General features: G+C 39.3%; 1 protein-coding gene across 6 annotated transcripts; it reads right to left on the bottom strand.

Moving 5' to 3' along the window:
- Positions 1 to 4,696: 4,696 nt before the first annotated feature.
- NDUFAF6 (NADH:ubiquinone oxidoreductase complex assembly factor 6) lies at positions 4,697 to 22,538 on the bottom strand. Of its 6 annotated transcripts, none has more exons than XM_066333765.1 (9): positions 22,387 to 22,538; positions 18,833 to 18,932; positions 17,820 to 17,942; positions 15,716 to 15,772; positions 13,986 to 14,088; positions 11,356 to 11,489; positions 9,416 to 9,517; positions 5,338 to 5,394; positions 4,697 to 4,847 (listed from the first exon to the last, which is right to left on the bottom strand). In XM_066333765.1, exons 1-9 carry the CDS (start codon positions 22,536 to 22,538, stop codon positions 4,719 to 4,721), a joined length of 957 nt encoding a protein of 318 aa, XP_066189862.1. In that variant the 3' UTR covers positions 4,697 to 4,718. The 6 variants fall into 6 exon arrangements, with proteins under 6 accessions (XP_066189862.1, XP_066189825.1, XP_066189832.1 ...); XM_066333728.1 differs by having other exon boundaries at positions 18,829 to 18,932; positions 22,387 to 22,518; XM_066333735.1 differs by lacking the exon at positions 22,387 to 22,538 and adding an exon at positions 19,548 to 19,817 and having other exon boundaries at positions 18,829 to 18,932.
- Between the last annotated feature and the right edge of the window lie 164 nt (positions 22,539 to 22,702).

Below are 22,702 nucleotides of genomic sequence, written 5' to 3'. Positions count from 1 at the left end.
AAGGTAGGTACCAACTTCCATGATGGAATCATGCATGGAAGCAATTCTAGAAGACTATTTTCTGCAGCAACAGGCAATACTGTAGCACATTATGAACACAAATGGATGACAACTGCCTGTGAGAAATAAAAGCTGACTGCAGGACATGCTCAAATGCATGTAAAAACAGTTTAATCACCAACCCCTCCACTTCCTGCACACTCCATCACAAGTTTCTCTGTACCTCAGATGTCAAATCCAACCTGGGGCCCTCAGGCATGTAGGGAAGTGACAGAGAGTGATGGTTCCTAAAATACCTGTGTGAGGTACCAGCACTATCAGGATATATTAAACTATTTTACAGTACCTGTAAGAAACATTCAGTCCTTTTACTCATCAATCTTAGACAGTGTCCAGTGAAACAATGAATGTTGCAGAGGAAAATTCCTTGGAAAAGAAGGAAGAACATAGTTTGCTTCCAACTCAGCAGGCTGGGTGCCCTGAGGGCTGCTGGTCTTACTGTTAAAAGACTGTGGCATTAAGTACCTCTACTTTTTCATCATCACATTATAGATGGGCTTTTGGAGGCTGTCACTGAACTAATTTTGAAATTAAGGGTTTTTTGGCTTTTTGTTCATGAAAAACAAAGAGCGTGGGAGGAGAGCTTTAGCTGTGAAAGCTGGTTTGTTGATTTTTTTTTTGTGTTGCTTTTTTTTTTTCCCTGAGAGCTACTTCTTGGTGTAAAAGTGGTTGTTACCTGCTGTTAGCTGAGTCAGGAGAGTTGCAGAGTAAACTTTCCTCAACAAGTCAGAATTTCCTTCTTAGCTCAATATAAGTGGTTCAGATAACACTGTTCTTCCTTCTTGTTCCAGGAAAGTTCAGTTTGCATCCTCTGAGTATATTCCTGTGGAAGAACATTAAAATGTCAAAGACAACTGAAAAATGGGTCAAAAAAATGAAAGAGAGTGATCCTTGTGGCTAAGTCTCCTTCCAGAAATAAGGGCATCACATCTCCTAAACAGTCATACCTAAGCAAGGAGAATGAAATGTTGGATTGCCAAAAAGCTCAAACTTTCTGCAGGTTCAAATAACAAGGGAAAGTCAAACTGGACCTTTAGCTCCTTTTTTCTTCTTGAGGATGGTTACAGTATTTATTAGGTTTTATCTTTCTTGAATCCATTGTTAATTCTGTTATGTCTCTCTCAACTCAGCATTTTCTTGCATAACGTTGCTGCCCCTCTAGTTTTGCTGGCCAAACTTGTGTTTTTCAGCAGCTGCTGGTTTTGATTCTGTTTGGTTTTCAAATGGTACTAATTGAAAAATAATCTCTTGTCTTTAATTTCTTCTATGAGTAGCTTCCCAGTAATAAACAATGCGAGGTAAAAAACCTGTACTTCAAGCAGTGTGGACCCAGAGTCACATGTGAAATGGAATACTTATGTCCTAAAGTTTGCAATGTAAGATGTTTTTCCTAACCTAAATTACTTGGACTTCTACCGTACAGTGCTGTAATAGCAACGTGACATTTTTCCCTAGTGCTCTTTTTTTTTTGTATCCAAGTTTCTCATTTTTATGGAGCTGTGACTTTTGCCAGAAAGTAAAAGTCAAGCATTTCCTAGTGCAAAAAAGGTAACAGTTCTCTGTTATTGCAGAGACATACCCATTCCAGGTATAGGATACTTCACTGATACTGTATTCCAAATAAAGAGAAACCCTGACTTAAGACATTTGTGCCACTGCAGATTTGCGGGTACACACTGTGGCTCATGCAAGATAGTCTCAGGTAGACTAAGAATCACAAGTATGTGATGGGAAAGCAAAGAAAATTTACCCATGGGGAGCATTTTGGGATTACCCTGAGCTCAGAGTAAGTTTGATTTCAATTTTTTAATACTGAAGTGGGACATTTTCTTGATACTTGTACAGTAGGAAATTCAGTTGGTTGTTAACCAGTGCCAATTCAAACAATTATGGGAGGGATATTTAGCTTGTGAAATAATTCAACCTGTAATGGACTCTGACTTGTTTCTACAGCTGGTGTAAACTGTTCCTCTTGCTTTTAGTGAACTAAATTTTAGGAGACTGGTTTTTCTTCTGATTTCTAAAATTTTTAATGTAAAGGGGGCTTTTACATTTTAAAATAGCCCACTGACAACCTCCTAGTAACATTGGCTATTAATGTCTTAGCAGTTTTTATGAAGGATTGTGGTGGGGTTGTTTCGGTTTGCTGTTTGCATGTTTTTATTTAATAGGAACCAGAAAAGGACTGATTTGCAGCAGTGATGACTTTAATCCAGAGGTTTAGTGACCTGAAGTTCATCCTAGACAAAATACAAATACTTGCTTTTTTCAAATTCTTTCAAAATCCAATGTTAGAATTGTGCATACATAGAGTTGCAGTGTTACAAGGTTACCCCAGTAACCTTTTAACAGCCCTGTAGGAAAGAAGCTGCCATCCTAGGCTACAACTGGGGAAAGGGTCAAGAATCGGCCTAGCTACAGCTTTGCATGGATTGGAGAAGGCTGGAGAAGGACCTGCCCTTCAGAGGATATTAATATGAGGAAAATTTGGGAAATTGCTAGGTTGAAGAGCTGGAATATGGTCAAGGCAGAGGAGGCTACTGTTTACCTGCCATGATGAGAAAGAGAGTATTACACAATCACACAATCATTTAGGTTGGAAAAGACCTCCGAGATTGAGTCAAACCTTTGACTGATCTCCACCTTGTAAACTAAACCATAGCACTCACTAAGTGCCACATCCAGTTGTTTCTTGAACACTTCCAAGGATGGTGATGCCACCACTTCCCTGGGCAGCCTGTTCCAGGAAGTTCTAGTCTAACAACCCTTTCCACAGAGAAACTTCTTCCCCCCCCCCCCCCGCCCCACCCCTAGCACAGCTTGAGGCTGTGTCCTCTTACTTTGTCACTAGATGCCTGGGAGAAGACTTTACAGGAGCTGATTCCTTTTGAGAGGACAGACAGGTCTGCTTCAACTGTCCTGACTCATCACATCTGGAACAAAACATGACCAAGTGCAGAAAGAGGTGTTTGTAATGCTTGCTCCAAATCACAAAATAAACAGAGCCAATGTGCAGCTGGCCTGGTAGCAGCAAAAGAGCCTAACCCTTTGCTCTTCATTTGCCATGAAGAGCTGCAGAGCTGCAGTGCCTGCAGCTTTCCACCACATTCAGAAACACCAGTGATACGATCCTGCAGCTGATCTGAAGAGTGGACAGAGCCTGTAAAGATTTTACATTAAGAAAACAGCCAGTATGCTCCCAATCCAGTCATTCTTGTTTTGTATCACCTTGATTATTCCACCTCTAGTAATAGAGAAACCAGTAGCCTGAGCAGAACAAATTCAAAGAGAAATTTTATTCTTACTCAGGAATAAAAAAAACTGTACATTAACCAGGATCATGAACCAACTTCAAACACATAAAGCAAAATCACCAAAGAACTTAATGTCGGGATGCTAAGATTTCTACCAGGCTAGCAGTTTGTGATAAAAAAACCCACAAGTCTTGTTTGAAGAAATTCATTATGTAGCATTTGACACAAAAATACAGGATGTTGTTATACAGCCAAGCATCTGGGGTGATTAGCCACGATTTAAGAAAAAAAAAGTCTCTAGGAAAAGCAGCTATTTACTAGAACAAGGATGAGGGCACAACAAACTACCAGATTTGTGCAACTGAATCAAGCTGAATGTTAGGAAGCATTATTTTGCCATGTAACAAATCAAACAGAAATACTTACCTTGATCCTAAGAGATGCTGAGTACAAAGCTACCAGCAATTTCCCACAAAAACCCCAGACCAGTATCTTTAGAGAGAGAAAGAGAGAGAGAGAGAGAACTAAAATTACCTGAACCATTCAGGAATATGTTTTCACAGTACTAAAGAAAAGGAATTCAGGGAAGCCACATAGGAGTGTGTCCTGAGAAACATGCTGAATACTGAACAAAGGAGCAGTAGAACCCACATTGCAATGACAGCTGTGGGCAACAACAGAAACAAGGCCAGAAGGAAGATAGAGCCAAACCAAGAGCAGAGTGAAAACACTAGTGAAAACACTAGAGATAAAAAATGGATTTTGTTTTATCCATGCTAATCCATACATATTAATGGACTCTTTTCCTTGGTTGCAAAGTTATCCTCCCACTACCTACAGTCACTTCAATACTCAATCTCAACACACAGTTAAATAATTTCTGCCAGAACTTTTCCTGACAGTTTTCTTGCATTCAAATACACATGTTCAGTCTTCCAACTTTGAAGCATCATCACTACTTGAAGGAAGCCTGCTCCTTGCACTATACAGAACTACTTAGTTGATATATAGGCCATTTACTGTAACAGCTTTTGGGCACAAACAAAGCAGTCTTTTTTCTTTTTCCTTTTCTCAGCAAAGAATCAGAACTGCCAGAAGTATCCATTAGCACAGTGTTTGTCCGAGCATTCTATTGTACTGCTGTTATTACAGAAAGACAAGAAAAGCAATTTCAGACAAGGACATATGACTTGGCAGACAAGTGAAAAAGAGATACCAGCCTAATATTCCAAGAAGAAACTTAGCTACTGCCAGCAAGCTGACAGCTACAGTTCATGTGCATCTGCTGTTTCCCTGGAATTGCATTTTGCAGAAGTGTGAAGTCAGACACCTCATAATTCTAGCAAGTTAAGACATTAAAGAAAAAAACTCAGCACTCTGAATCCATATTAAAATAACCAAACTTTAATATGTTTTTTTCCAAGATCTAATATACAAATACAATGGTAGTAATGTACTCTTCTTTTGTAAGCTTGGATGAAATATATTGAAGTCCACTTTTCGCATATTATATAAATAACCATCTAAAGCAACCTAGAAAAGAAGAAAAAAAGCTTAATGCATATGGTGCACGCAAATAATTAGGCATTAAGTTGAAAAAGCAATACAAGAAACTGAATTAAAAACTGTAAAAAAGGCTTGACAGTTTGTCTGTGCTATTAAATGGTAATCATCAGATTCCAAGCATATAAAAAAGTCAAGTTTTATGAAGAAAAGTGTTATCTATTAGTAGAGCAAATACTAAATTATGAAAATAGACAGGATTTGAGGCTCTTGCATCAGAACAGCAGTCTATGAATAAACAGACTTCTTGGGAGGAATGACGTAGTTAGAAGAGGTGTTGATCAGAAGTGTAAGGTTCTACAGTCAGGCACACATTATGATTTCTATGAGTTTTAGGTATTACATCCTCCCAAAATAGACATGTGAAGTAGTAGTTAACCATGCTTAATTTGGTACTCTTCACAAATGTATCAGCACAGTAATAAGGCCACCACTTAAAGAGTCCATATATCACACCCACCGTACAGAAAAAAGCAGGATACGCCTTCACAGGAACTTTCTTACTGAAAGATCTAGCCTAAAAGTAAATGGGGTAGGGTGGGAGGGAAAAACAAAACACAAAAAAAAAAAAGCACTTATCAGAAGAATTTAACATTTCCTATTAAACACTGAGTACTATATATTATAATGCTTAATTATTGCTTATATATATACAAGCTTAATGTTTATATATTGCTTAATAAGGCAACAAACTGTACTACCAGCATTATCCCTTTTTATTTTGACATCCTGAAACTGTAATGTTTCATTCCATGAAAGCTGTGTACAAAAGTAGTTACAGAAAAGTACGTAATACTGGGAGAGGCTTACTAAAATACTTATGTGATTTGACAGACCTCAAGACTACATACTATAAACCAAGGTAAATTAGCATGCCTTGTTCCAACAAAGTCCCCAGTTGCATTCTGGCTTAGTAAACACAGTTTAGCCTCTTTTTTTCCCAATAGACAGAAATGATGGAAGACCAGAAATGCATTTTTCTGAGTGCATCATTTTGGTTCAACGTTGCCATCAGTCCCAGGAGTCCAGTTGTAAATGCTCTGGTTGCATTTCTGAGACATTGAAATTATCTCAGTTCCTCAGTATCTACATATAAAAATCTAAAGCATGACTGCATCAAATCTGCAACTTAAACTCGTATTCAACTCAGTGCATCTAACAGAGCTGAACAAGTCTTCCTGTAATGACTGTCTATAAAAACAAAATCCCTCCTTGTTTTGCCTTTTCTTACAGGCTAAAACAAACTAACTCTCTATAAATACTGATAAGAATGTGTGAGTTTGTTTAGTTTTTATGGACCTTTTCAGGCAACTGAGAAAATGAGCCTGAAATTTTAGGAGGAAAAAAATATCAATCTTTTCAGAAGACAAATTATTTTAAAATGCTGGGATATAATAATACCTGTGTGTGTTTGTGTAAATCTATTTCTAAAATAGAAATGTTCTTCCCTGGTCTAATCCTCTGCCCTTCTATTATTAATTGCAAGATGAAAAAAATAAAGTAGTCTTGTTTGACCTCCTCAACCCAGAATGGATCACATGTCATTCAGAAAGCATTTTATCTCCTTTGGTAAGCTGAGTCCCATAATGATGTAGCACAACTGAGGCAAATGCAAAAAGCCAAAAGGGAGACCCTTTTTCACAAGAGGAATTGGGGAAGGAGTGCTGAAGAGAAGGAGGGAGAATGTGTAAATCTATTTGTAGGCTTTCAAAGCCAACACTTTGGGGGACTGACAGAGCATTCTGTTATATGCTTTTATGCTGATAAAACATACAATTCCTAAGGAAAACTGCAATCTTCATTATCATATTTTGCCACCTGCTGGTCAGCAGTTGGAGTGTCAGGAAGACCCGACCATAATCCAGAAACTTTCCTCCAAGCTTAAGGGCCACACGACTACAATATTCTTCATGTAACATGGCCAAGACTCCATTCAGCATTTCAGATTTATGTGTCTTCTGGCTGTGAAACGGGGGTGGCAATTGTTACTCTCATCCTCTAAAACACATGGTTTGTGTAAAAAATGCTGAGATAGCTGAAACCTCTCTGCAGGTTTGAACTTTACCCTACCCTGTAATCCCAACTAAAACTAAGGATAAGTGGCTATAAAGACCCTCAGGCAAAACAAAATGGTGATTTTATACAGCAGAACAGGTGCACTTAAAGGCACCAGCCCATTAGAATCACCAAAAGCCCAAAAATACCCAGCAAATGCTGCCAGCAAAAGCCCATTTCATCCATTAGGCAGAAAGTATCCTTGTCCTTGGATTAAGAAAGACCATCTGATTGTGAAGGAGGCCAATACTCTCTTACTACTGCCAGCTATGGCCAGTTCAAGTGGTTTGAAGAGTCTAGAGTTCCTGTCCTGTCAACTATTCACTGATGATGGGAGACTAGAAGCAAGTATTCAGAGAGGAATTTTGTTTCAATTTTAATTAAGATGATACAACCCATCCATTAAAAAACATACAAAGGGGGGAGAAAATGGGAGGAGTGCCAGGATCAACATTCAGTTGAATAAAATGCTAATGCTGCCCTAATCTGGTTTCTTTGTATTTATACTTTTCTCTGTCGTCTCCAGTTACATGATCACATTGCATATTTTCCACAGGACACTCCCAGTGCATAACATGGGCAGGGCTCTAGGAATGAAGTGGGAAGAAAGAAGGCCTGTTCTCTTTAGAAGTTGGTAGGCTTATCTTGGGAGCCAGGGGATCAATACACTACAAATTATCAAATTACCTGAAAGGTTCTGAAGAACCAAATTCTCTTCCTGCTTCTGTCCCAAAGTTTCCATACAATACCAGCAACCAAATTTTAAATATGTGGACCATAAATACACATTACTCATTTTACATGCCTCTCATTCCTGATATGAGGCATTTCAGGCCATGCACTTGGCATTTTTCTAAGCCAAAACTGCAACTAAAGGCCATGGGTTTTATGTACTGTACATTATGGGTTTAAGTGTGGAGAATAAAAAAAAAAAGAAATCAAAATATTTCAGCTTGAACAAAGATAATTGGTAGTTTTGATTTTGTACTTTGTCTCTGTTCCCTGCTTCTAAATGGAATAAACAGTTTTCTTGGGCATGTGACCACAAAAACTGAGACATCAGGTTAAACAATATGAATAGGAATACCTTAAATGCAAATTATAATTAATGTCTGAAAAATAAAGCTGAAGGGTACACAGAATCATGGAATGGTTTGGGTTGGAAAAGATCATCTAGTTCCAACCTTCCTTCCATGGGCAGGGACACGTCCCACTTAAACCAGGTTGCTCAAAGCCCCATCTGACCTGCCCTTGGACACTTCCAGAGATGGGGCATCCACAGCTTCTCTGGGCAACCTGTCCAGTGTCTCACCACCCTCACAGTAAAGAATTCCTTCCTAGCATCTAATCTAAACCTGCTGTCTTTTCAGTTTAAAGCCATTTCCCCTTGTACTTAATGCCTTTGTAAAAGGTCCCTCTCTGGATTTTTTGTAGGCTCCCTTTAGGTACTGGAGGGCTGTTATAACATATACACATTATTAACATAAAATAAAAACATTAATCAGCTCAGTAGGCACTGACTGAACAAATCAGGGATGCCACATTTGACCTTCAGAAAAAAGATGCAGGGCTCTCATATTCTGACTGCAAAAGATACTGTGATCACAGGTAATGCTGTAATGGAGGCTTGTATTAACGGTCCGAATGCAGGGATAAATCTGGCATTTCTTTACTCTGAAGTGGTATCTTTCCCCACTACCTTGACTGGAACCACTGGGTGCCGTGCTCAAAGTGCACTTGCACTTGTTGACGTAAGAAACTCTTTGCAGGCTTTATTTTCCAGCTAGAGGCAGGCAAAGCATTGCCATTAAACCTTCATCTGCTTTTGTACTGTGCACTAGCAAGGATATCAGAATGCAGCTAGAATAAAAGCATGAAAGAAAAAATAGAGTAGGACTCTGCAGTTCTTCGGGGCCCATCATCCACTGTTCCAACCAAACAAACTTTCCTAATTGACTTTGCTGCATGCCAGGAAAGAAACAAACAGAAAGCACCTTTCTCAACATAGCTTTGGGCATGGCTGGTCATGTTAGGGAATGATTCCCCCCTCCCACACACACAAACCAGCAGTTAAAGGCAACATGCTCTGTTTTCCTGGCAGCTATTCCACTGCACTGTGAAATACCATATGCAGATGTACTTTCTATGGTGCTCATCCCATGCTGGCACATAGCTGCATTTATAGAAGTCTATTTAAAGTTTCTCCTCCAGTAATAATTCTTTCAAGCAACATTTATATATATGAAATTGGACCTGGCTGTGAGTAAACTGCCTCCTGTACATAAAGATTATATTCATATGGAAGTAGTTGTAATATTTGAATCTCTTGAGTGATGGGATTTTTTTAATGTAAATTCTCAAAATAATAAAAGGCAAAATATTTGAAATTAAGTATGCAGCTTTAAGTCTTCTAACAACAAATGTTTTATTAAGACTAGCATTGGTTATGATTATTTAGATAAATGAAAGGAAAGGAATCTCACGTGTTCTAGATGAATATGGGCCTGGCTGGCGATGTCATAAATTACATCTCTCACATTTTTCTCTTGCTTGCCTCTTATGAAATCCTCTTGTGAAACTCCATGCTAGACACGGGAAGGAGAACCAAAATCAAAAAAAGAGGAAAAAACCCTCATAAATATCAAGTTTCCATTTTTGCTTCTCAAAAACCTGTCCCAGCAACGAAGCTAAAGACTTAAGACTAAAACAGCCTACATGTTCTACCACTGCTCTCTCATTTTTTTAATTCCCTTTCTTTTGGTCAGTCTTTTTCTTTTTAGAAAAAAAAAAATCAAGAGAACAAAGAGAACAGTTGGTACAGACTCTCTGCATAAGTTTGTTTCCTAAAATTTTGTGGTCAGCAAGAAAACAAAGTCAGATTTTAAAGTTTAGGGGATTTAGATCAGTTTAGATAGCTAATTTTTAAAACCATAATCCAAGAATCAATATTAAGCAGAAGAAGACCAGTAACAGCTACCACAGAAGCCATGCTGCCTTTTGAATCCTGGGACTGCTGTGCACATCCCAGGCTTGCAAAAAAACCAACCAAGCAACCCTCAACCCACAAAACATCAAACAAGGTCATCTCCAAAAACCAATCAATCATCAAAACCCAGAATGACCAGGAAATAACCAACCCCTCCAACTCTCCAAAAAACCAACTCCAAACTTATTCTTTGACTACAGTGACCAGTATTAAGACAGAATATGGCATATGCAGAATTGCACCAGTTTCCCGCTCCCCTCAACAACCCTCAGGCATCTGAGCTGTATGAAGGTGGGCAGCAAGGCTTCACAGGAGGTACAGACTCAGGAGAACTGCACAGTTCTTGCCAGCAGCTGAAAAGCTTGCAAGATTGTCTGCACAGAAGTGATACAAGCTGTTCTAACAGTTTCACAGCAGAACACCTTCCATGGCAAGGAATGACTGAATTTTCAGGCTACATTTGAAAAGATGAAAACTTGGAAGGCCTCCCATAACATGCAGTCCCAGAAGGACTGATAGGAGAGTGCAATTCCTTTCTGCAGTCTTATAACCCTGACCTATATTAGCATCTACATTTATTGCAGCTACCTACCTTACTAAACTTCCAATCCAAACTTTGAATTGTATTGAAATTATATTCAGAAAATACTAACACAACAACCTTAGGCATCATCACAATTGTATAAATTTTGGTGAAGTTGAAAAAGAACAGCATTAACATTTAAAAACAAAGACTGCAAATGAAGGACTAACAGCTGAGATGCCTCCAGATTAACCCATGGAACAGTAATGCAAAATTCTGAGCTTTAATCCCATTTTACCTAAACTGCAAGATCTGCTAAATTCCAATGCAAATTTGATGTACAGTTTAAATTGGAGGACTATACCATCTCCTACAGAAATGTACAGAATATAGGCCTAAAAATAGGCCTGTCAAATATGGAACAGAAAAAAAACACAAACTACCAGCACATTATGAAAAGGTAATAAAAGAGAAGCACAAGAAGATTGTTCAAAAGTAAAATTTCTCATAGTGCTTTCTTTATGGTGATAGCAAAAAAAAAAAAAAAAAAAAAAAAAACCCCACACCCAACCCCAAAACACACAAACTCAGGCCTCATTCTGTACATGCGTTTTTATACAGTATTGGAAAAATTCCAGAAACCTAAAATACTACTACATTTAATAATAACAAACCAACCAACCAACCCCAAAGAGAAATCTAGTGTTTCTTGAAGATCACTCCTTTCACATCCCAAAAGATATAAAACGGTGACAATGATGTATTAAGTAGGCCGCAGCAGAATAAGTACGAATAAAGAAAAAACATACCATTTCTTTCTGGCATACTAAATTATGATCTCATATCATAATAGCCTTGAGAAACACAGTTAGAAAAACTACACTGTTCCATTCCAGACTATTTGCTTCTCTTACCAACATACAAATGTCCATGGGAAGAAAGACCTTTCGTTTTGTACAATGATATGGAGTTGCTCTTAAACAGGTGACTATGCCTTGTGCTTTCCCAATGTGACTGGCTGCATGGTCAGCATGGATGTCCCTCACACCTAAAATTGCAGAAACAGTGTTTAGAAACGTGCAGTCAGGCCTTTTGAGGGGTATGGTCTTCTCTGATGAGTATCACAGTCATACTTTAGGGAAGCTACGTGCATTGGTCCAGATGCACGTAGCTTCAGAACTGTCCACATGCATAAACTGCCTTGAGATCTCATCTCAGAGGTGCAAAATAGCAGGAAAATTCATTCATTTCCACATTTATGCCTCTTGCTGCAGTATCTGCAAAGGGTACACTTAGCAGAGCAGCACCTATTCAGATATAACACACTGGCACACAAACTCCTTTTCATTTGCATATTCTCTTCCCAGGATAACAGTATTCCAAGAACTGCTTCTCCTGCCAGAAAAAGTCATTCAAGTGTGAGATTCCTGACAAGCATTAATGCTTACAGTGTGGTTTCACGATTAGCTGCAGCTGATTCATCAGTGTAGTGAAGTCAAAGAGAATGAGCCTATGCTTCACCCTCCAAACCCATATTTCTGCCCCCTCCCTTGTGCTGTCAGGAGCAATGAGGCAAACTGAATGAGATCACCAAAACAATGGAAAACTAATGTTAGTTACTGCACAGTCCCACAACTGTGAGAACTGAAGGAGGGAGATGAGTGGGGCAGAGCAGTACCATTGCTCTTCATGGCAAGACCATACAAGTTTTGCTGGGACTGACTATAAAGCTGAGCTGGGATAAAATAAAAAATTAAATTAAAATTTATAAAAACTCTAACAGAAGCAGCCTTCTACAAAGAAAGAAATGAGGATACAGCAATTACAGCTCGATGAGCCTAACTGACATCTGGAAATAACACTGGGAGTACCAGATTCACTGCAGAAGCCTGTCTGGATCTTCAGTGGGTCTCAGAATTCTGTGAAGGAGTGACTATACCCAGATTACAGGGAATGATTTTGGCAATGGCAGGAGAAAGCAAAGTGTGGCTTGGAGGAATCAGTGGGTATTATTTACTAACTACTTAGGTAATTAGTTAGAGAGCACAAATATTACCATTTTTAAATGACAGGAGTTGAGAGGAAGTACCAGGACTTTGGATGACAAAGATTACCAGTCAAAATGAGCTTGACAAAAGAAATAACCTGAAATCAGCAAGAATAGAACAGCACTAGTACAGGGAAAGATACACACTAACTGGAGACTGGTCAGGAATAGAGTTTAAAAAGCACAAGAAATTGAGCAAATATGACCTGAATGAAAACAGGTCCACGTAGTCTAGAAAACACTGCTGATGGGCAACATCAAGAAAGGGGCTGTATTTGATTAGTTTCTCCATTTGGGGAAAAAAAAATCACAGAACTGCTTAATATGCAGTAAAAGACTCTTTTGCTTAGGTATTTTGTTACATTTATATATTTAAGAAAAGTTAAACATGACAATAGAACACTTAGAATATCCAGAGTCTCCATATAGATTTTCAAAAATAGTTGTACAAGATTTGTACAAGAAGAGTGATCCAAGCATGACTGAACTTATTCAGGAATTCTCAGCATGAAAGACACTGACATTTCTTATAATCCTACATTTCTTCAGTAAGAGGTTCAGAAAGACACTTGCAACATTTCACTGATTTCCTACTGAGGAAGCAAACATCAGATGTTAAGAATTAAGTTCCTCAATTCTTCTCAAAAAGAATGTACTCACCATCTCTCTCTCTTCTCTTTTTTCTATGTTTTTAAACTCTTTTAACATCAGTATTTGTCTTTCATCAGATTAGTCTGATAGAGGAAAATATCGCTACTACAATACAAAACACTAAATAATAATAATAATTATTTTCACCTTTTTTTTACATCTGAGCTCATATTGGGAATACTTCCATAATGCAACAGACATCTAAATGAAAATTACCCTTTTCTTCACTAGAAATGAACAGTTCTTTCCTAATCTGTGGTTCTTACATTACACATGTCACAGCTAGTAGCTCTTGATCACAAGGATCATCTTTGTTGCATTTTTTTCTAGCTCTTCAATTATTGATAGTTAACCTATTTCTACGAAGAGGAGAGGATTCAGACCCAAATTTACAACATCACCAAAGGAAGTTTATAGGTTGGGAAGCTGGCTGCTTCAAGATAATGAGTGTCCCCTACTGCAATATACAACAACAGCTGCAGGATATCTACAGCACTTTGTATTCTGACAAATAGGGCAATCGAAATACAGTGAAGAGCTGAGTTTACCACGTTCTATAAGAGGAGCAAGAACAGAGAAAACAAAGCTACAAAGAACAGTAGGAAACTGCACTTCAATGAGCTCTGCACTGAGCAGCTTCCAAGGAAAACAGAGACTTCTAGGACAGCTGCAGTACAATTGCACATTTATGGTTCAACATTCAAAAGATATCTGAAGTTCTACCTAGGACAACTTTTACTGAAATTAAACTCCAATAGAAAAAGAAAGGGCTTTTTGAAATATCAGTAAATATTGCACTGGCACTAATGAGTCATGAGCAAAACCTGTAAAGGGGAAAACACCTACCCAGAGTTTCCAAGGTGAGGTACAAGAGAGCACTCTGAGTGTTCTCAGCATATGTTTCGAGCTCCTGGATGTTACGGTACGCCCTGTCATCCAAATTCTTCTCCTGGAATATAAATACGGAGCTTCAGTGGAACACAAGCATAACTGCTGCTCCTACAGGCTTATTACTACGGTCATGTCAACCATTGCACTACCAAAAACAAAAAAAATTACAAAACTGAGAGACAGAGAGAGTATAAACTCAGATAGAAGCAGTCATTAAAGCTTATGGCAAGCCTAACAAATAACTATGCTCAACTGCAGCCAAGTCTGCTTCTAAGAGCAAATACAACTTTCTGCAATAATATGAAATCAGAATTCTCCATTAAAAACACAGGAACAGCCAAAACAAAACATCATATGGTATTCTTACATTACAGGGTTGTCAATTTTAAAATGTAATTTGCATATGAGGCAGAGAGAAATTTAGATAAATAGGAATGTATTTTTTTAAAACATAAAATAAATCCACGAAAGGCACACAAGTGTTAAAGTCATGTAAAAAGCCATAGATTCATAGAATCATAGAGTGGTTTGGGTTGGAAGGGACTTTAAAGATCATCTGGCTCCAAGTTCCCTGCCATGCACATGGAAACCTTCTGCTAGACCAGGCTGCTCAGAGGTCTCCCCAATCTCTGAACACCTCATAGAGACCCCACATCCTCTCTGGGCAACCTGCTCCAGTGCGTCACCACTCCCGCAGTAAACAATTTATTTCTCAGATTTAATCTAAACCTACCCTTCTTCACTCAAGGCCATTCTCCCTTGTCCTATTACTACATGCCCTTATCTAAAGTCTCTCTCCAGCTCTTTAAGCCTGTTCCAGATACTGGAAGGTGCTCTAAGGTCTCCCCACAGAGCCTTCTCTTCTCCAGAATCAACAGCTCCAAATCTCTCAGCCTGTCTTCATAGGAGAGGTGTTCCAGCTCTCTGAAGAACTTAGTGGCACTAATAAATAATACACCCAAAATAATAAAATACACCCAAAACTATAACATCCTCCAGCATTCCTCCTGTCCTAGCAGTTTGCTGAAGTGTGGTTGAAACATACCACTCTTAAGACTAAAAGACAGGCTAAACATGAAGAAAGTCTGAAGTTTTTCACAGCAATGATCCTCTGCAAGTAACTTACCATCAATCTGCTCAATTTACAGCTTCACGAGACACTTACTAGAGCAGCAAAAGTAGTTTAGGAGATTCCTGCACTCTACTTTTCATTCTTGTCCTTGTGTCAAGAGCTTTTAGCAACATTACTGTACCAGTGATAGTCTTTTTTTCCCAGGAAAAAAGCTGGCTATTTTAAACTTAATGTGATTTGAATGCTCCAGTTTACACTGCTGCTTAGAAAACACTCCACAGCCATGATAAGGAGTAGCATGAAAGTGTGGCAGAAGGGTTCAGATAGGTCATTTAATTTTTGAAATTTTATATCCATGTAAACCCACAAACTACATCAATTTAAGACAAAAATAAACAAAGGATTCAAGTAGCCATTTTGGCAGAAAGAACAGAAACTTTCAAGAGTAGCATCAAGGAAGAATCAAAAAAAATGCACCAGTACCATTTTTAAAGAGAAATACTACTGTCTGGAAAATTACAAAAGCTTTTTGTTTTACACACAAGCATATTAAAAAAAGGAAAACCCAAATATTACTAAAGCCAGATTCAGACTCTGAAGGGTAAATACTTACTCTTTCATCTATGATCTTCATGAACCACATTTTAGTCAAATTATGCCTCTTGACAGCCTGAAAATTATCAAATAAAACGTCCATGTTAATGTCTACAAAGTGATGGTAGTACTGTATTCTGAAGGCTGAAATACATTTTAGGTGTTTAATACAAGAATTGCATTCACTGGATTAAATCAAAGTGGCATGGCAGTGGAAAATGAGAATCGTCTTCACGTACAAAAATTTTCAATTGGCATTTACTGCAAGTTGCTGCACAGAAAATGAAATACCAGACATCACGCCAGCTAACTAAAAGCATTTCTTTTAAAATGTTTTTGAAATTAATTTATTCTTGGAGTCATATGTTCCCACAAAATATTTGCAGATAACTATGTTCACTTTCAAAAAAAACCAAGCTTCCTCCAGAGTCCAATAATAAAAATATTTCCCCTGTAAATTCTCAAGAAAATGTCAGCACAACAGATCAATACATACTGTAAAGACAGAATGCTAACAAAGCAATACAATTAATATTATGGGTTTGTTTAAAACAATATCTCACAGCATCTCCTATTCATGCATTCTTCTTTTGGTTCTTGTCTTATATTTGACTTCCTTCCTGTGCCACTTCATTCTATCACCTTACTTTCAATCCTCTTAGTTCCACACTTTGAAATTTTCAGACCACATGGTCAGAAAGGCTACAATCACACATGAAAACATCTATAAACAAAATTTACAGAGCAGATTTCTCACAATTTAGTCTTTATAGCTCACTTTCAACTTCTTCTTTAGAACCATCATATTAGTAAATATTTTTTCATGGTTTGACAAGACCAGAGCTTGTTGATTCAATAAATTCTGCTTGAGAAAGTACTTGGTATATGAAAAGGCAAATTTTAAGTTATAACTACAAATGTTACTTTTGAGTATCACTTGTTCACCTCAAGTATCCATTTTGTAAATTAAATCCTTGAAATACTAACAGGTCAAGACTTAAAGGACCAAACTCAACTATGCTAAATTACCCAATTTGTACATTACATCCATTTTGAATTACCTTCGTTCAAACACATGGGTCCTCATTTCTCCACAGTCTGAAAAATTGACTTGTTCCACAGAAATTAACAGAGAATTATGCCTCAGTTTTCATATGATCAAAATAGACAGAAAAGTAAGATCATGCATCATACAGTTGCTGTGTAAGTTTGTATTAAAGTTACCAAGAGCTGAGCTATTATTCTAGAAATATTATTAAAGACTATTTATCCATTTTACTAGTGCATAAAAATTTGGAACCCAAATGCAAGTATTCTGGGATATGCAGAACTTCAGAAACACATTTAAATATCATTAATTAAATTTATTCTGGAAAACCACATTGTCCTCATATAAACTCAACAGCAACAAAGGAGTATACATAGATTATGCTGTGCAAAGACACATTAATTCTATTAACAGGTCTGCAATCCTTGTGAGTTCAGGTGTCTTTCCAAATCCTTTTTACTAAGAATTGCAATGACATTTTTGGACATTTGTGAAGTCATGGGCTTCAAATAGGTCACTTTCGGGGTATTTGCTGAAATACGGAAATAAAATCCCATCTTGAGTGCAAAAGTCACTAAGTTGTGACAATTTGAATTGAATTGTTAGATTCCTCCAGTGCTCTGCAGTGCTCAGAGCTATCAGAGCTCCTAAAATACTTTCTGAATTATTTTTCATCATCTTATTTTGCAAGCAGTTCTGTTTGGATTGTATTTTATTGGTCTTCCTTTACAGGAATCATACATGAGGTGAAATCTCACCAAAGACCGTTTTTCTTCCACTTCAAAACCAATTTTCTGTTTTGCGAGAAAGAAGTACAACTGGCACTCTTAGCTACTGGAGAGGGTTGCAATTGGTATCCCAGAATCTGAATGACTTATATCTGAATACTGTACTGGTTTTGGCTGGGATAGAGTTAATTTTCTTCACAGCATTTTTATGAGGCTTTGTTCTGGATTTGTGCTGGAAATGGTGTTGTTGGCTAGAATGGATGCAGCACAGCACACACACAAAACACTGACATTACTTTCCACAGTAAGACTGAAACCAATTTTAGGAGAAGAAAGGTGTATTTTACCCTCCACAGTTCTGCAGCAATGGGCTGATGTGGTGGGTTATCGGCATATATGTCCTCCACAGCATCTCTCCAGAACTGCATCCGCATCAAACCTGTAGTCTTCTGAGTTACAGAGTCTTTAATCTGGAAAGGACACATCTGGAGTGAAATTCAGTGTCTTTAAGACGCTTGGTCTATCTATGCTGAAAAGACAGACACAGGACATAGTCAGACCAAGCACGGAAACAGCTCAGTTCTGAATTGACATTTATTCCTCATAAAGCTTAGGAACACTACATAGAGTAAATGCGAAATCTTCACTCCAACCTCATTTTAAAACCCACAGATTAAGTGCTGGGCAGCCCTCACCTTAGCTTTCTAACCTGAAGGAAAAAAAGCAGTGGTGACAGCAGCAAGGGACAGTACACCATGGGTCGCCAGAAGCACAGCCTACAGAAGCTGGTCAGGGGTTTTGCCTGGTCAGCTCATTTCCTGGATCACTCCTTTCTGGCCATCACTGCCAACTTTCCTGGTTGCAGTGGCAGTTTCTGGCCACCTAGCAAAGCAGAGAGACTGCAGCCACTCCTCTCCCACAACAAACAACAAACTTCCCTCCTGCAGCCTTTTCATCACCTCACTTCTGCCAGCGAAGACTTGGTCCTGATTATAGCATCCCACTTTTTGACCAACCTTCTACAGTTGGGATTTAGCTGCACTTTACCCATCAACTGCATGTGAAGCTAGGACTTAGATGCAATCATGTAACAGCATCAAGAACTACTGCCTATTTGTTACAATTCAATTTTAAAATGCATAAAGAAAAAAGTCATAAAATTATATATATAAAAAAAATAATAAGGCAGGCTGGGTACTTTCTGTGGGCCATTCAAAACTGGAGGTTTGTACTGCACTATCCAAAAGTTAATCTTGGCAAAACACCACCTACTACAGAAAGAGTACTTACAAGTGTAATTCAGAATATCAAAATTGTTATTTTAAATTTCCGGAGTTCACAAATGTATTTTAATACCTGCCTGAGCCAGTTCCACATTGAAGGCTCTCAAGGCAAAAGCAGAGGTTCGAGATTCTGCAGGCAACAGCAGAGAACACAGAAACCCTTCATAGTCACGCTTCCTATAAAATAATCAAAAAGTACATTTGTTATTTATAGCTCCAAGTCAATTGAGCATGCTACTCCTTAGCACTGAACTCCTGAAAGAGTAGCAGTAAGTTATAGCTCAAAACTCTTGACTTTGTGAAAGTAACAGCTCTTAGGCTGGTTTTAAAATAAGACAAATTCCAAGATAGCCGGCAGGCTGTCTGAACTCTTGGTGCACCTCTGAAATCCACATCTCAAGATATATGGCTAAAGGCATGAAGCAAGGCTGTGGCAGAACTGCAAATAGAGTCCAGATGGTCTGACTGGCAGATTTCTGTTCCAAACATGAAACCACATTTATTTAAGAGTGTGCTTTGGAGCTTGGCAGAAGAGTGCTTGCTTAACCATTAAGTTTTTGTTTACTGGCAACTATATTCAAAGCATAAAACCTCTGGGAGTTGGCAGTTTCACTGCAGGTAACTCGTTGCCAAGCCAGAGTGATGTGCTTTCATTTGGCCACGTGGGTGTGCCACGAAATTAAAAACACAGTGCTCAGTAGTTTATGAACTACAAAATCACTCCAGCTAACAAAAACACCTGACCACAGCTGAAAAGCTAAACTGCTTGTTTTGAACAACATTTTTGTGTACCTTCTGATAAGCTTGAAACCTGATTCTTCCTTAAAACAAGATGAACTCCCAAGTTTGGCCTGGAGAGTGGAGAAGTAGGTTGTCAAGGAAAACACATGTACTCATTTTCATTAAGTTTGCTGTTCTTCCAGGTACTCATATTTCTTTTAAATATGATCTTAAAATAGAAAGCCAGACTAAAGCCTAGGGTTATTAGGGCTGCTACTTTTACAATCAAAGACAAAGGAAGCAAAGTTTAACAGAGATGCTTAACCCTACAATACACAGCAGCTGAGAACTAGCAAATGCTTAGTTTCCACAACTGTTGTCAAACGCTTTCAGAGCTTGATGCAAATCCAGAAACATCAATCAAGAAAAAATTACATTTTTGAGTTGTAGTAGGCTTTAAAGGACACCTTCAGAAGGTGTAGTAGGCTTTAAACGACACCTGTATTACAGAATAGATGCATTAAACCTCCCTCAGTTAAGACACTTTCTGGAAAGTATTATCAGCTCAAAACCTATCATTTTTTTCAAGATTAATTGTAGAAATACCCAGTATTGCCCAGCCTAGACAGAGCTGCATGGTTTACAGCCACATTTCCCAGTCCCAGTCTGTCTGTGTTGTTCACAAAACACATAACCACCTCCACTTTCAGAAAGGAAACAAAAAAATGCGTCACACAAAGTACACAGCAACACAGTACAAGAAAATTATCTTCCCTGTGATAATGGTGTTGATATGGTCAGGGTTTGGCTGGTTGTTTTGTTTTTTTTTTTTTAATTACTCCAAGCTTAAAAATTTAGTGTCACAAACCCATTAAGCCTCAGTAAAATAAAATTGATATTGCTATAGATCACGTTCTACCCCAACCCTCTTCATGTATCAGTGTAAGCAATGAAGAAAGGAGGCAGTGACCTTAAGTCAGGTATTGGTGTTTTCATAGTTTTCAAATAAGTATAAGCTTACATATGAACCCAGAAACAGAAGAAAAATTAGTAATGGTTATAACTGGACTTTCCAAATAATAAACTCATAATAAAGCTATCAATCCACAAGCTTGTCTTTGAGAGCAGGCATCATAGACAGTAAGAGACATAAAACATACCTATCATGGAAACATATTTTTAGTCAAATAACTTGAAGTGAATTTAGTTTTTTAACAGAAAAAGGAAGACCGAGGAGAACGGGCATCTTCCATATCGCAAAAACAAATATACATTATTAAGGCATAACTCAGTTTTACTTTTCTAATGTGTTGGAGACTCAAATTCAGAACTAGGGAGTTGCTGACATTTGCATAGCCTCAAGTGTTTTATTTCTGTTTGGATAATAATTCCTTCCACTTATTTTTTATAATTATTATTATTACTTCCATGCAATATTTGAGCTACTGGAAACAGCAGCTTCAATTAAATGCTGCCAAAAGCAAAACTACCTTTCATTTTACTTTTTGAATGCTTGTGTATTTTTCTAATTAGTCTTTTTATCATTTAACAAAAATACATATAAAGAAAAGTTTTAATTCAACCATCTCATTGGAACCTAACTATTCTGTTCACAGTTGCTTGTTACTGGAAACATTTCACTTGCAAGGTGTTAACTTTACCTGTATTTTAGCTGTACACACAGCCTTTGGTCTCCTGAGTTTCAGGGAAATTAACCCTGGTTAGAGTAACTAGGAAAAGAAACCTGTATTCTGAAAATCATGAAAAATGCAACGTGGCTGTGCATTCTGCTGCATCCACACAGGTCAGCTTCTTGGGGCTGCACTAAACATCTAAGATTGTCCCATTTCTTTCCCTTAGTTTTCCTACCTCAGACATTACTGCAGACCACATACACTTTTCTTTCTTTTATAAGCACCAGTTTGGAGAAGATAATCCTGTTCCACTGTTTCTACACACACATGGGAACCCTTCTCCCAGCTTTTGTCAATCATCTGGAACAACAGTATCCAAAGGGAAACTACCTAGGTCTTTACTAAGATGCTTGTTTAATTTCTTACTTTAGAAAAAACTGAATTCCTGGGAACTACGAAGCAGCCAAGGGGCCCTACACATTGTTTACAGCCCAGATTCCAAGAAGGAAAAGTGGCCTGACGTGGAAGTGTCTGGCTGCACTCCTGCTCCTCTTGGAGCATTTTGGGTTTGACAAAAAAAAAAAAAAAAAAAAAAAGGTGTTTTGGAAACACAGCCTTCCTCTTGCGTTTAGGAGAGAGAAGGTACTCAGCTGCTCCAGCTGTCAGATGTCCTCTGCGTTGGCACGTTTTTCCAAGGAGCACTCAGGAAGCATGGCTATTTCTCAGTAGCCAAGATCTGAAAGCACGCAATGTTTTTAAACATCCACTTCGGTGATTTCGCTCTCCAAAACACCGATAGAAGGAAACAGACACGTTCAATACTTCTGAAGAAATCCAGGCACGCAGGGGCGGTAGGAGGAGAAGGGTATTGCCGTGGGAGGCCGCCCAGGAAGGTCGTGGAGTGTCTCTCTCCGGACACGTTCCTGTGCGACCTGCTCTAGGAGACCCTGCCTGGGCGAGGGGTTGGACTGGATATCTCCAAAGGTCCCTTCCAACACAACCAGCGATTCTGTGCGCAGGCTGAATCATGCACGCGGCCTAAATACACGCCTGGTTTCCCCTCTCCCGACACGGCGTGGTCCCGCCGGGCCACGCGGGCTGTTTTCGGGGCCAGGAGAGCCCGAGGGCGGCCCGGGCAATCCCGGTCATCCTTTCCGGGAATTCGTCAGCGTTCCCGTCGGGTGGGAAGGACCGCCGAGCTTTCCCGGGCCCGACCGGCCGCCCCCTCTGCGGAGCGCGCACCCCCGGGCCTGCAGCCCCCCGCGGCGGGCACTCACCGCACCAGCTCGGCGCAGTACTGCACCGCTCCTCCGGCCGCCGGGCCGCTCCAGCCCGCCGCCCTCCCGCCGAGCGCCGGCGGCCGCGCCGGGCCGTGGCCGATCCCGCCGCGCCGCAGCGCTGCCCGCGCCATGCCGCCCGCCATGGCCATGGCCGCGCACGGCGCCCGGCAGGGGGCGCCCGCGGCCCGGCGCTGTGGGGGCGCGCCGCCCTTTGTGCGCCGCCGATGGCGCCGGCTGCGGCCTCTCACGGGAACCCCCCGCTCCTTGGCACGGCGGCCGGGAACGACCTCGGGGTGCTCATCGGCCGCTGGCT

This window comes from Sylvia atricapilla, chromosome 1, assembly GCF_009819655.1.
Source record: "Sylvia atricapilla isolate bSylAtr1 chromosome 1, bSylAtr1.pri, whole genome shotgun sequence".
Taxonomy (NCBI): domain Eukaryota; kingdom Metazoa; phylum Chordata; class Aves; order Passeriformes; family Sylviidae; genus Sylvia; species Sylvia atricapilla.
This window is presented reverse-complemented; position numbering and strand designations above follow the sequence as displayed.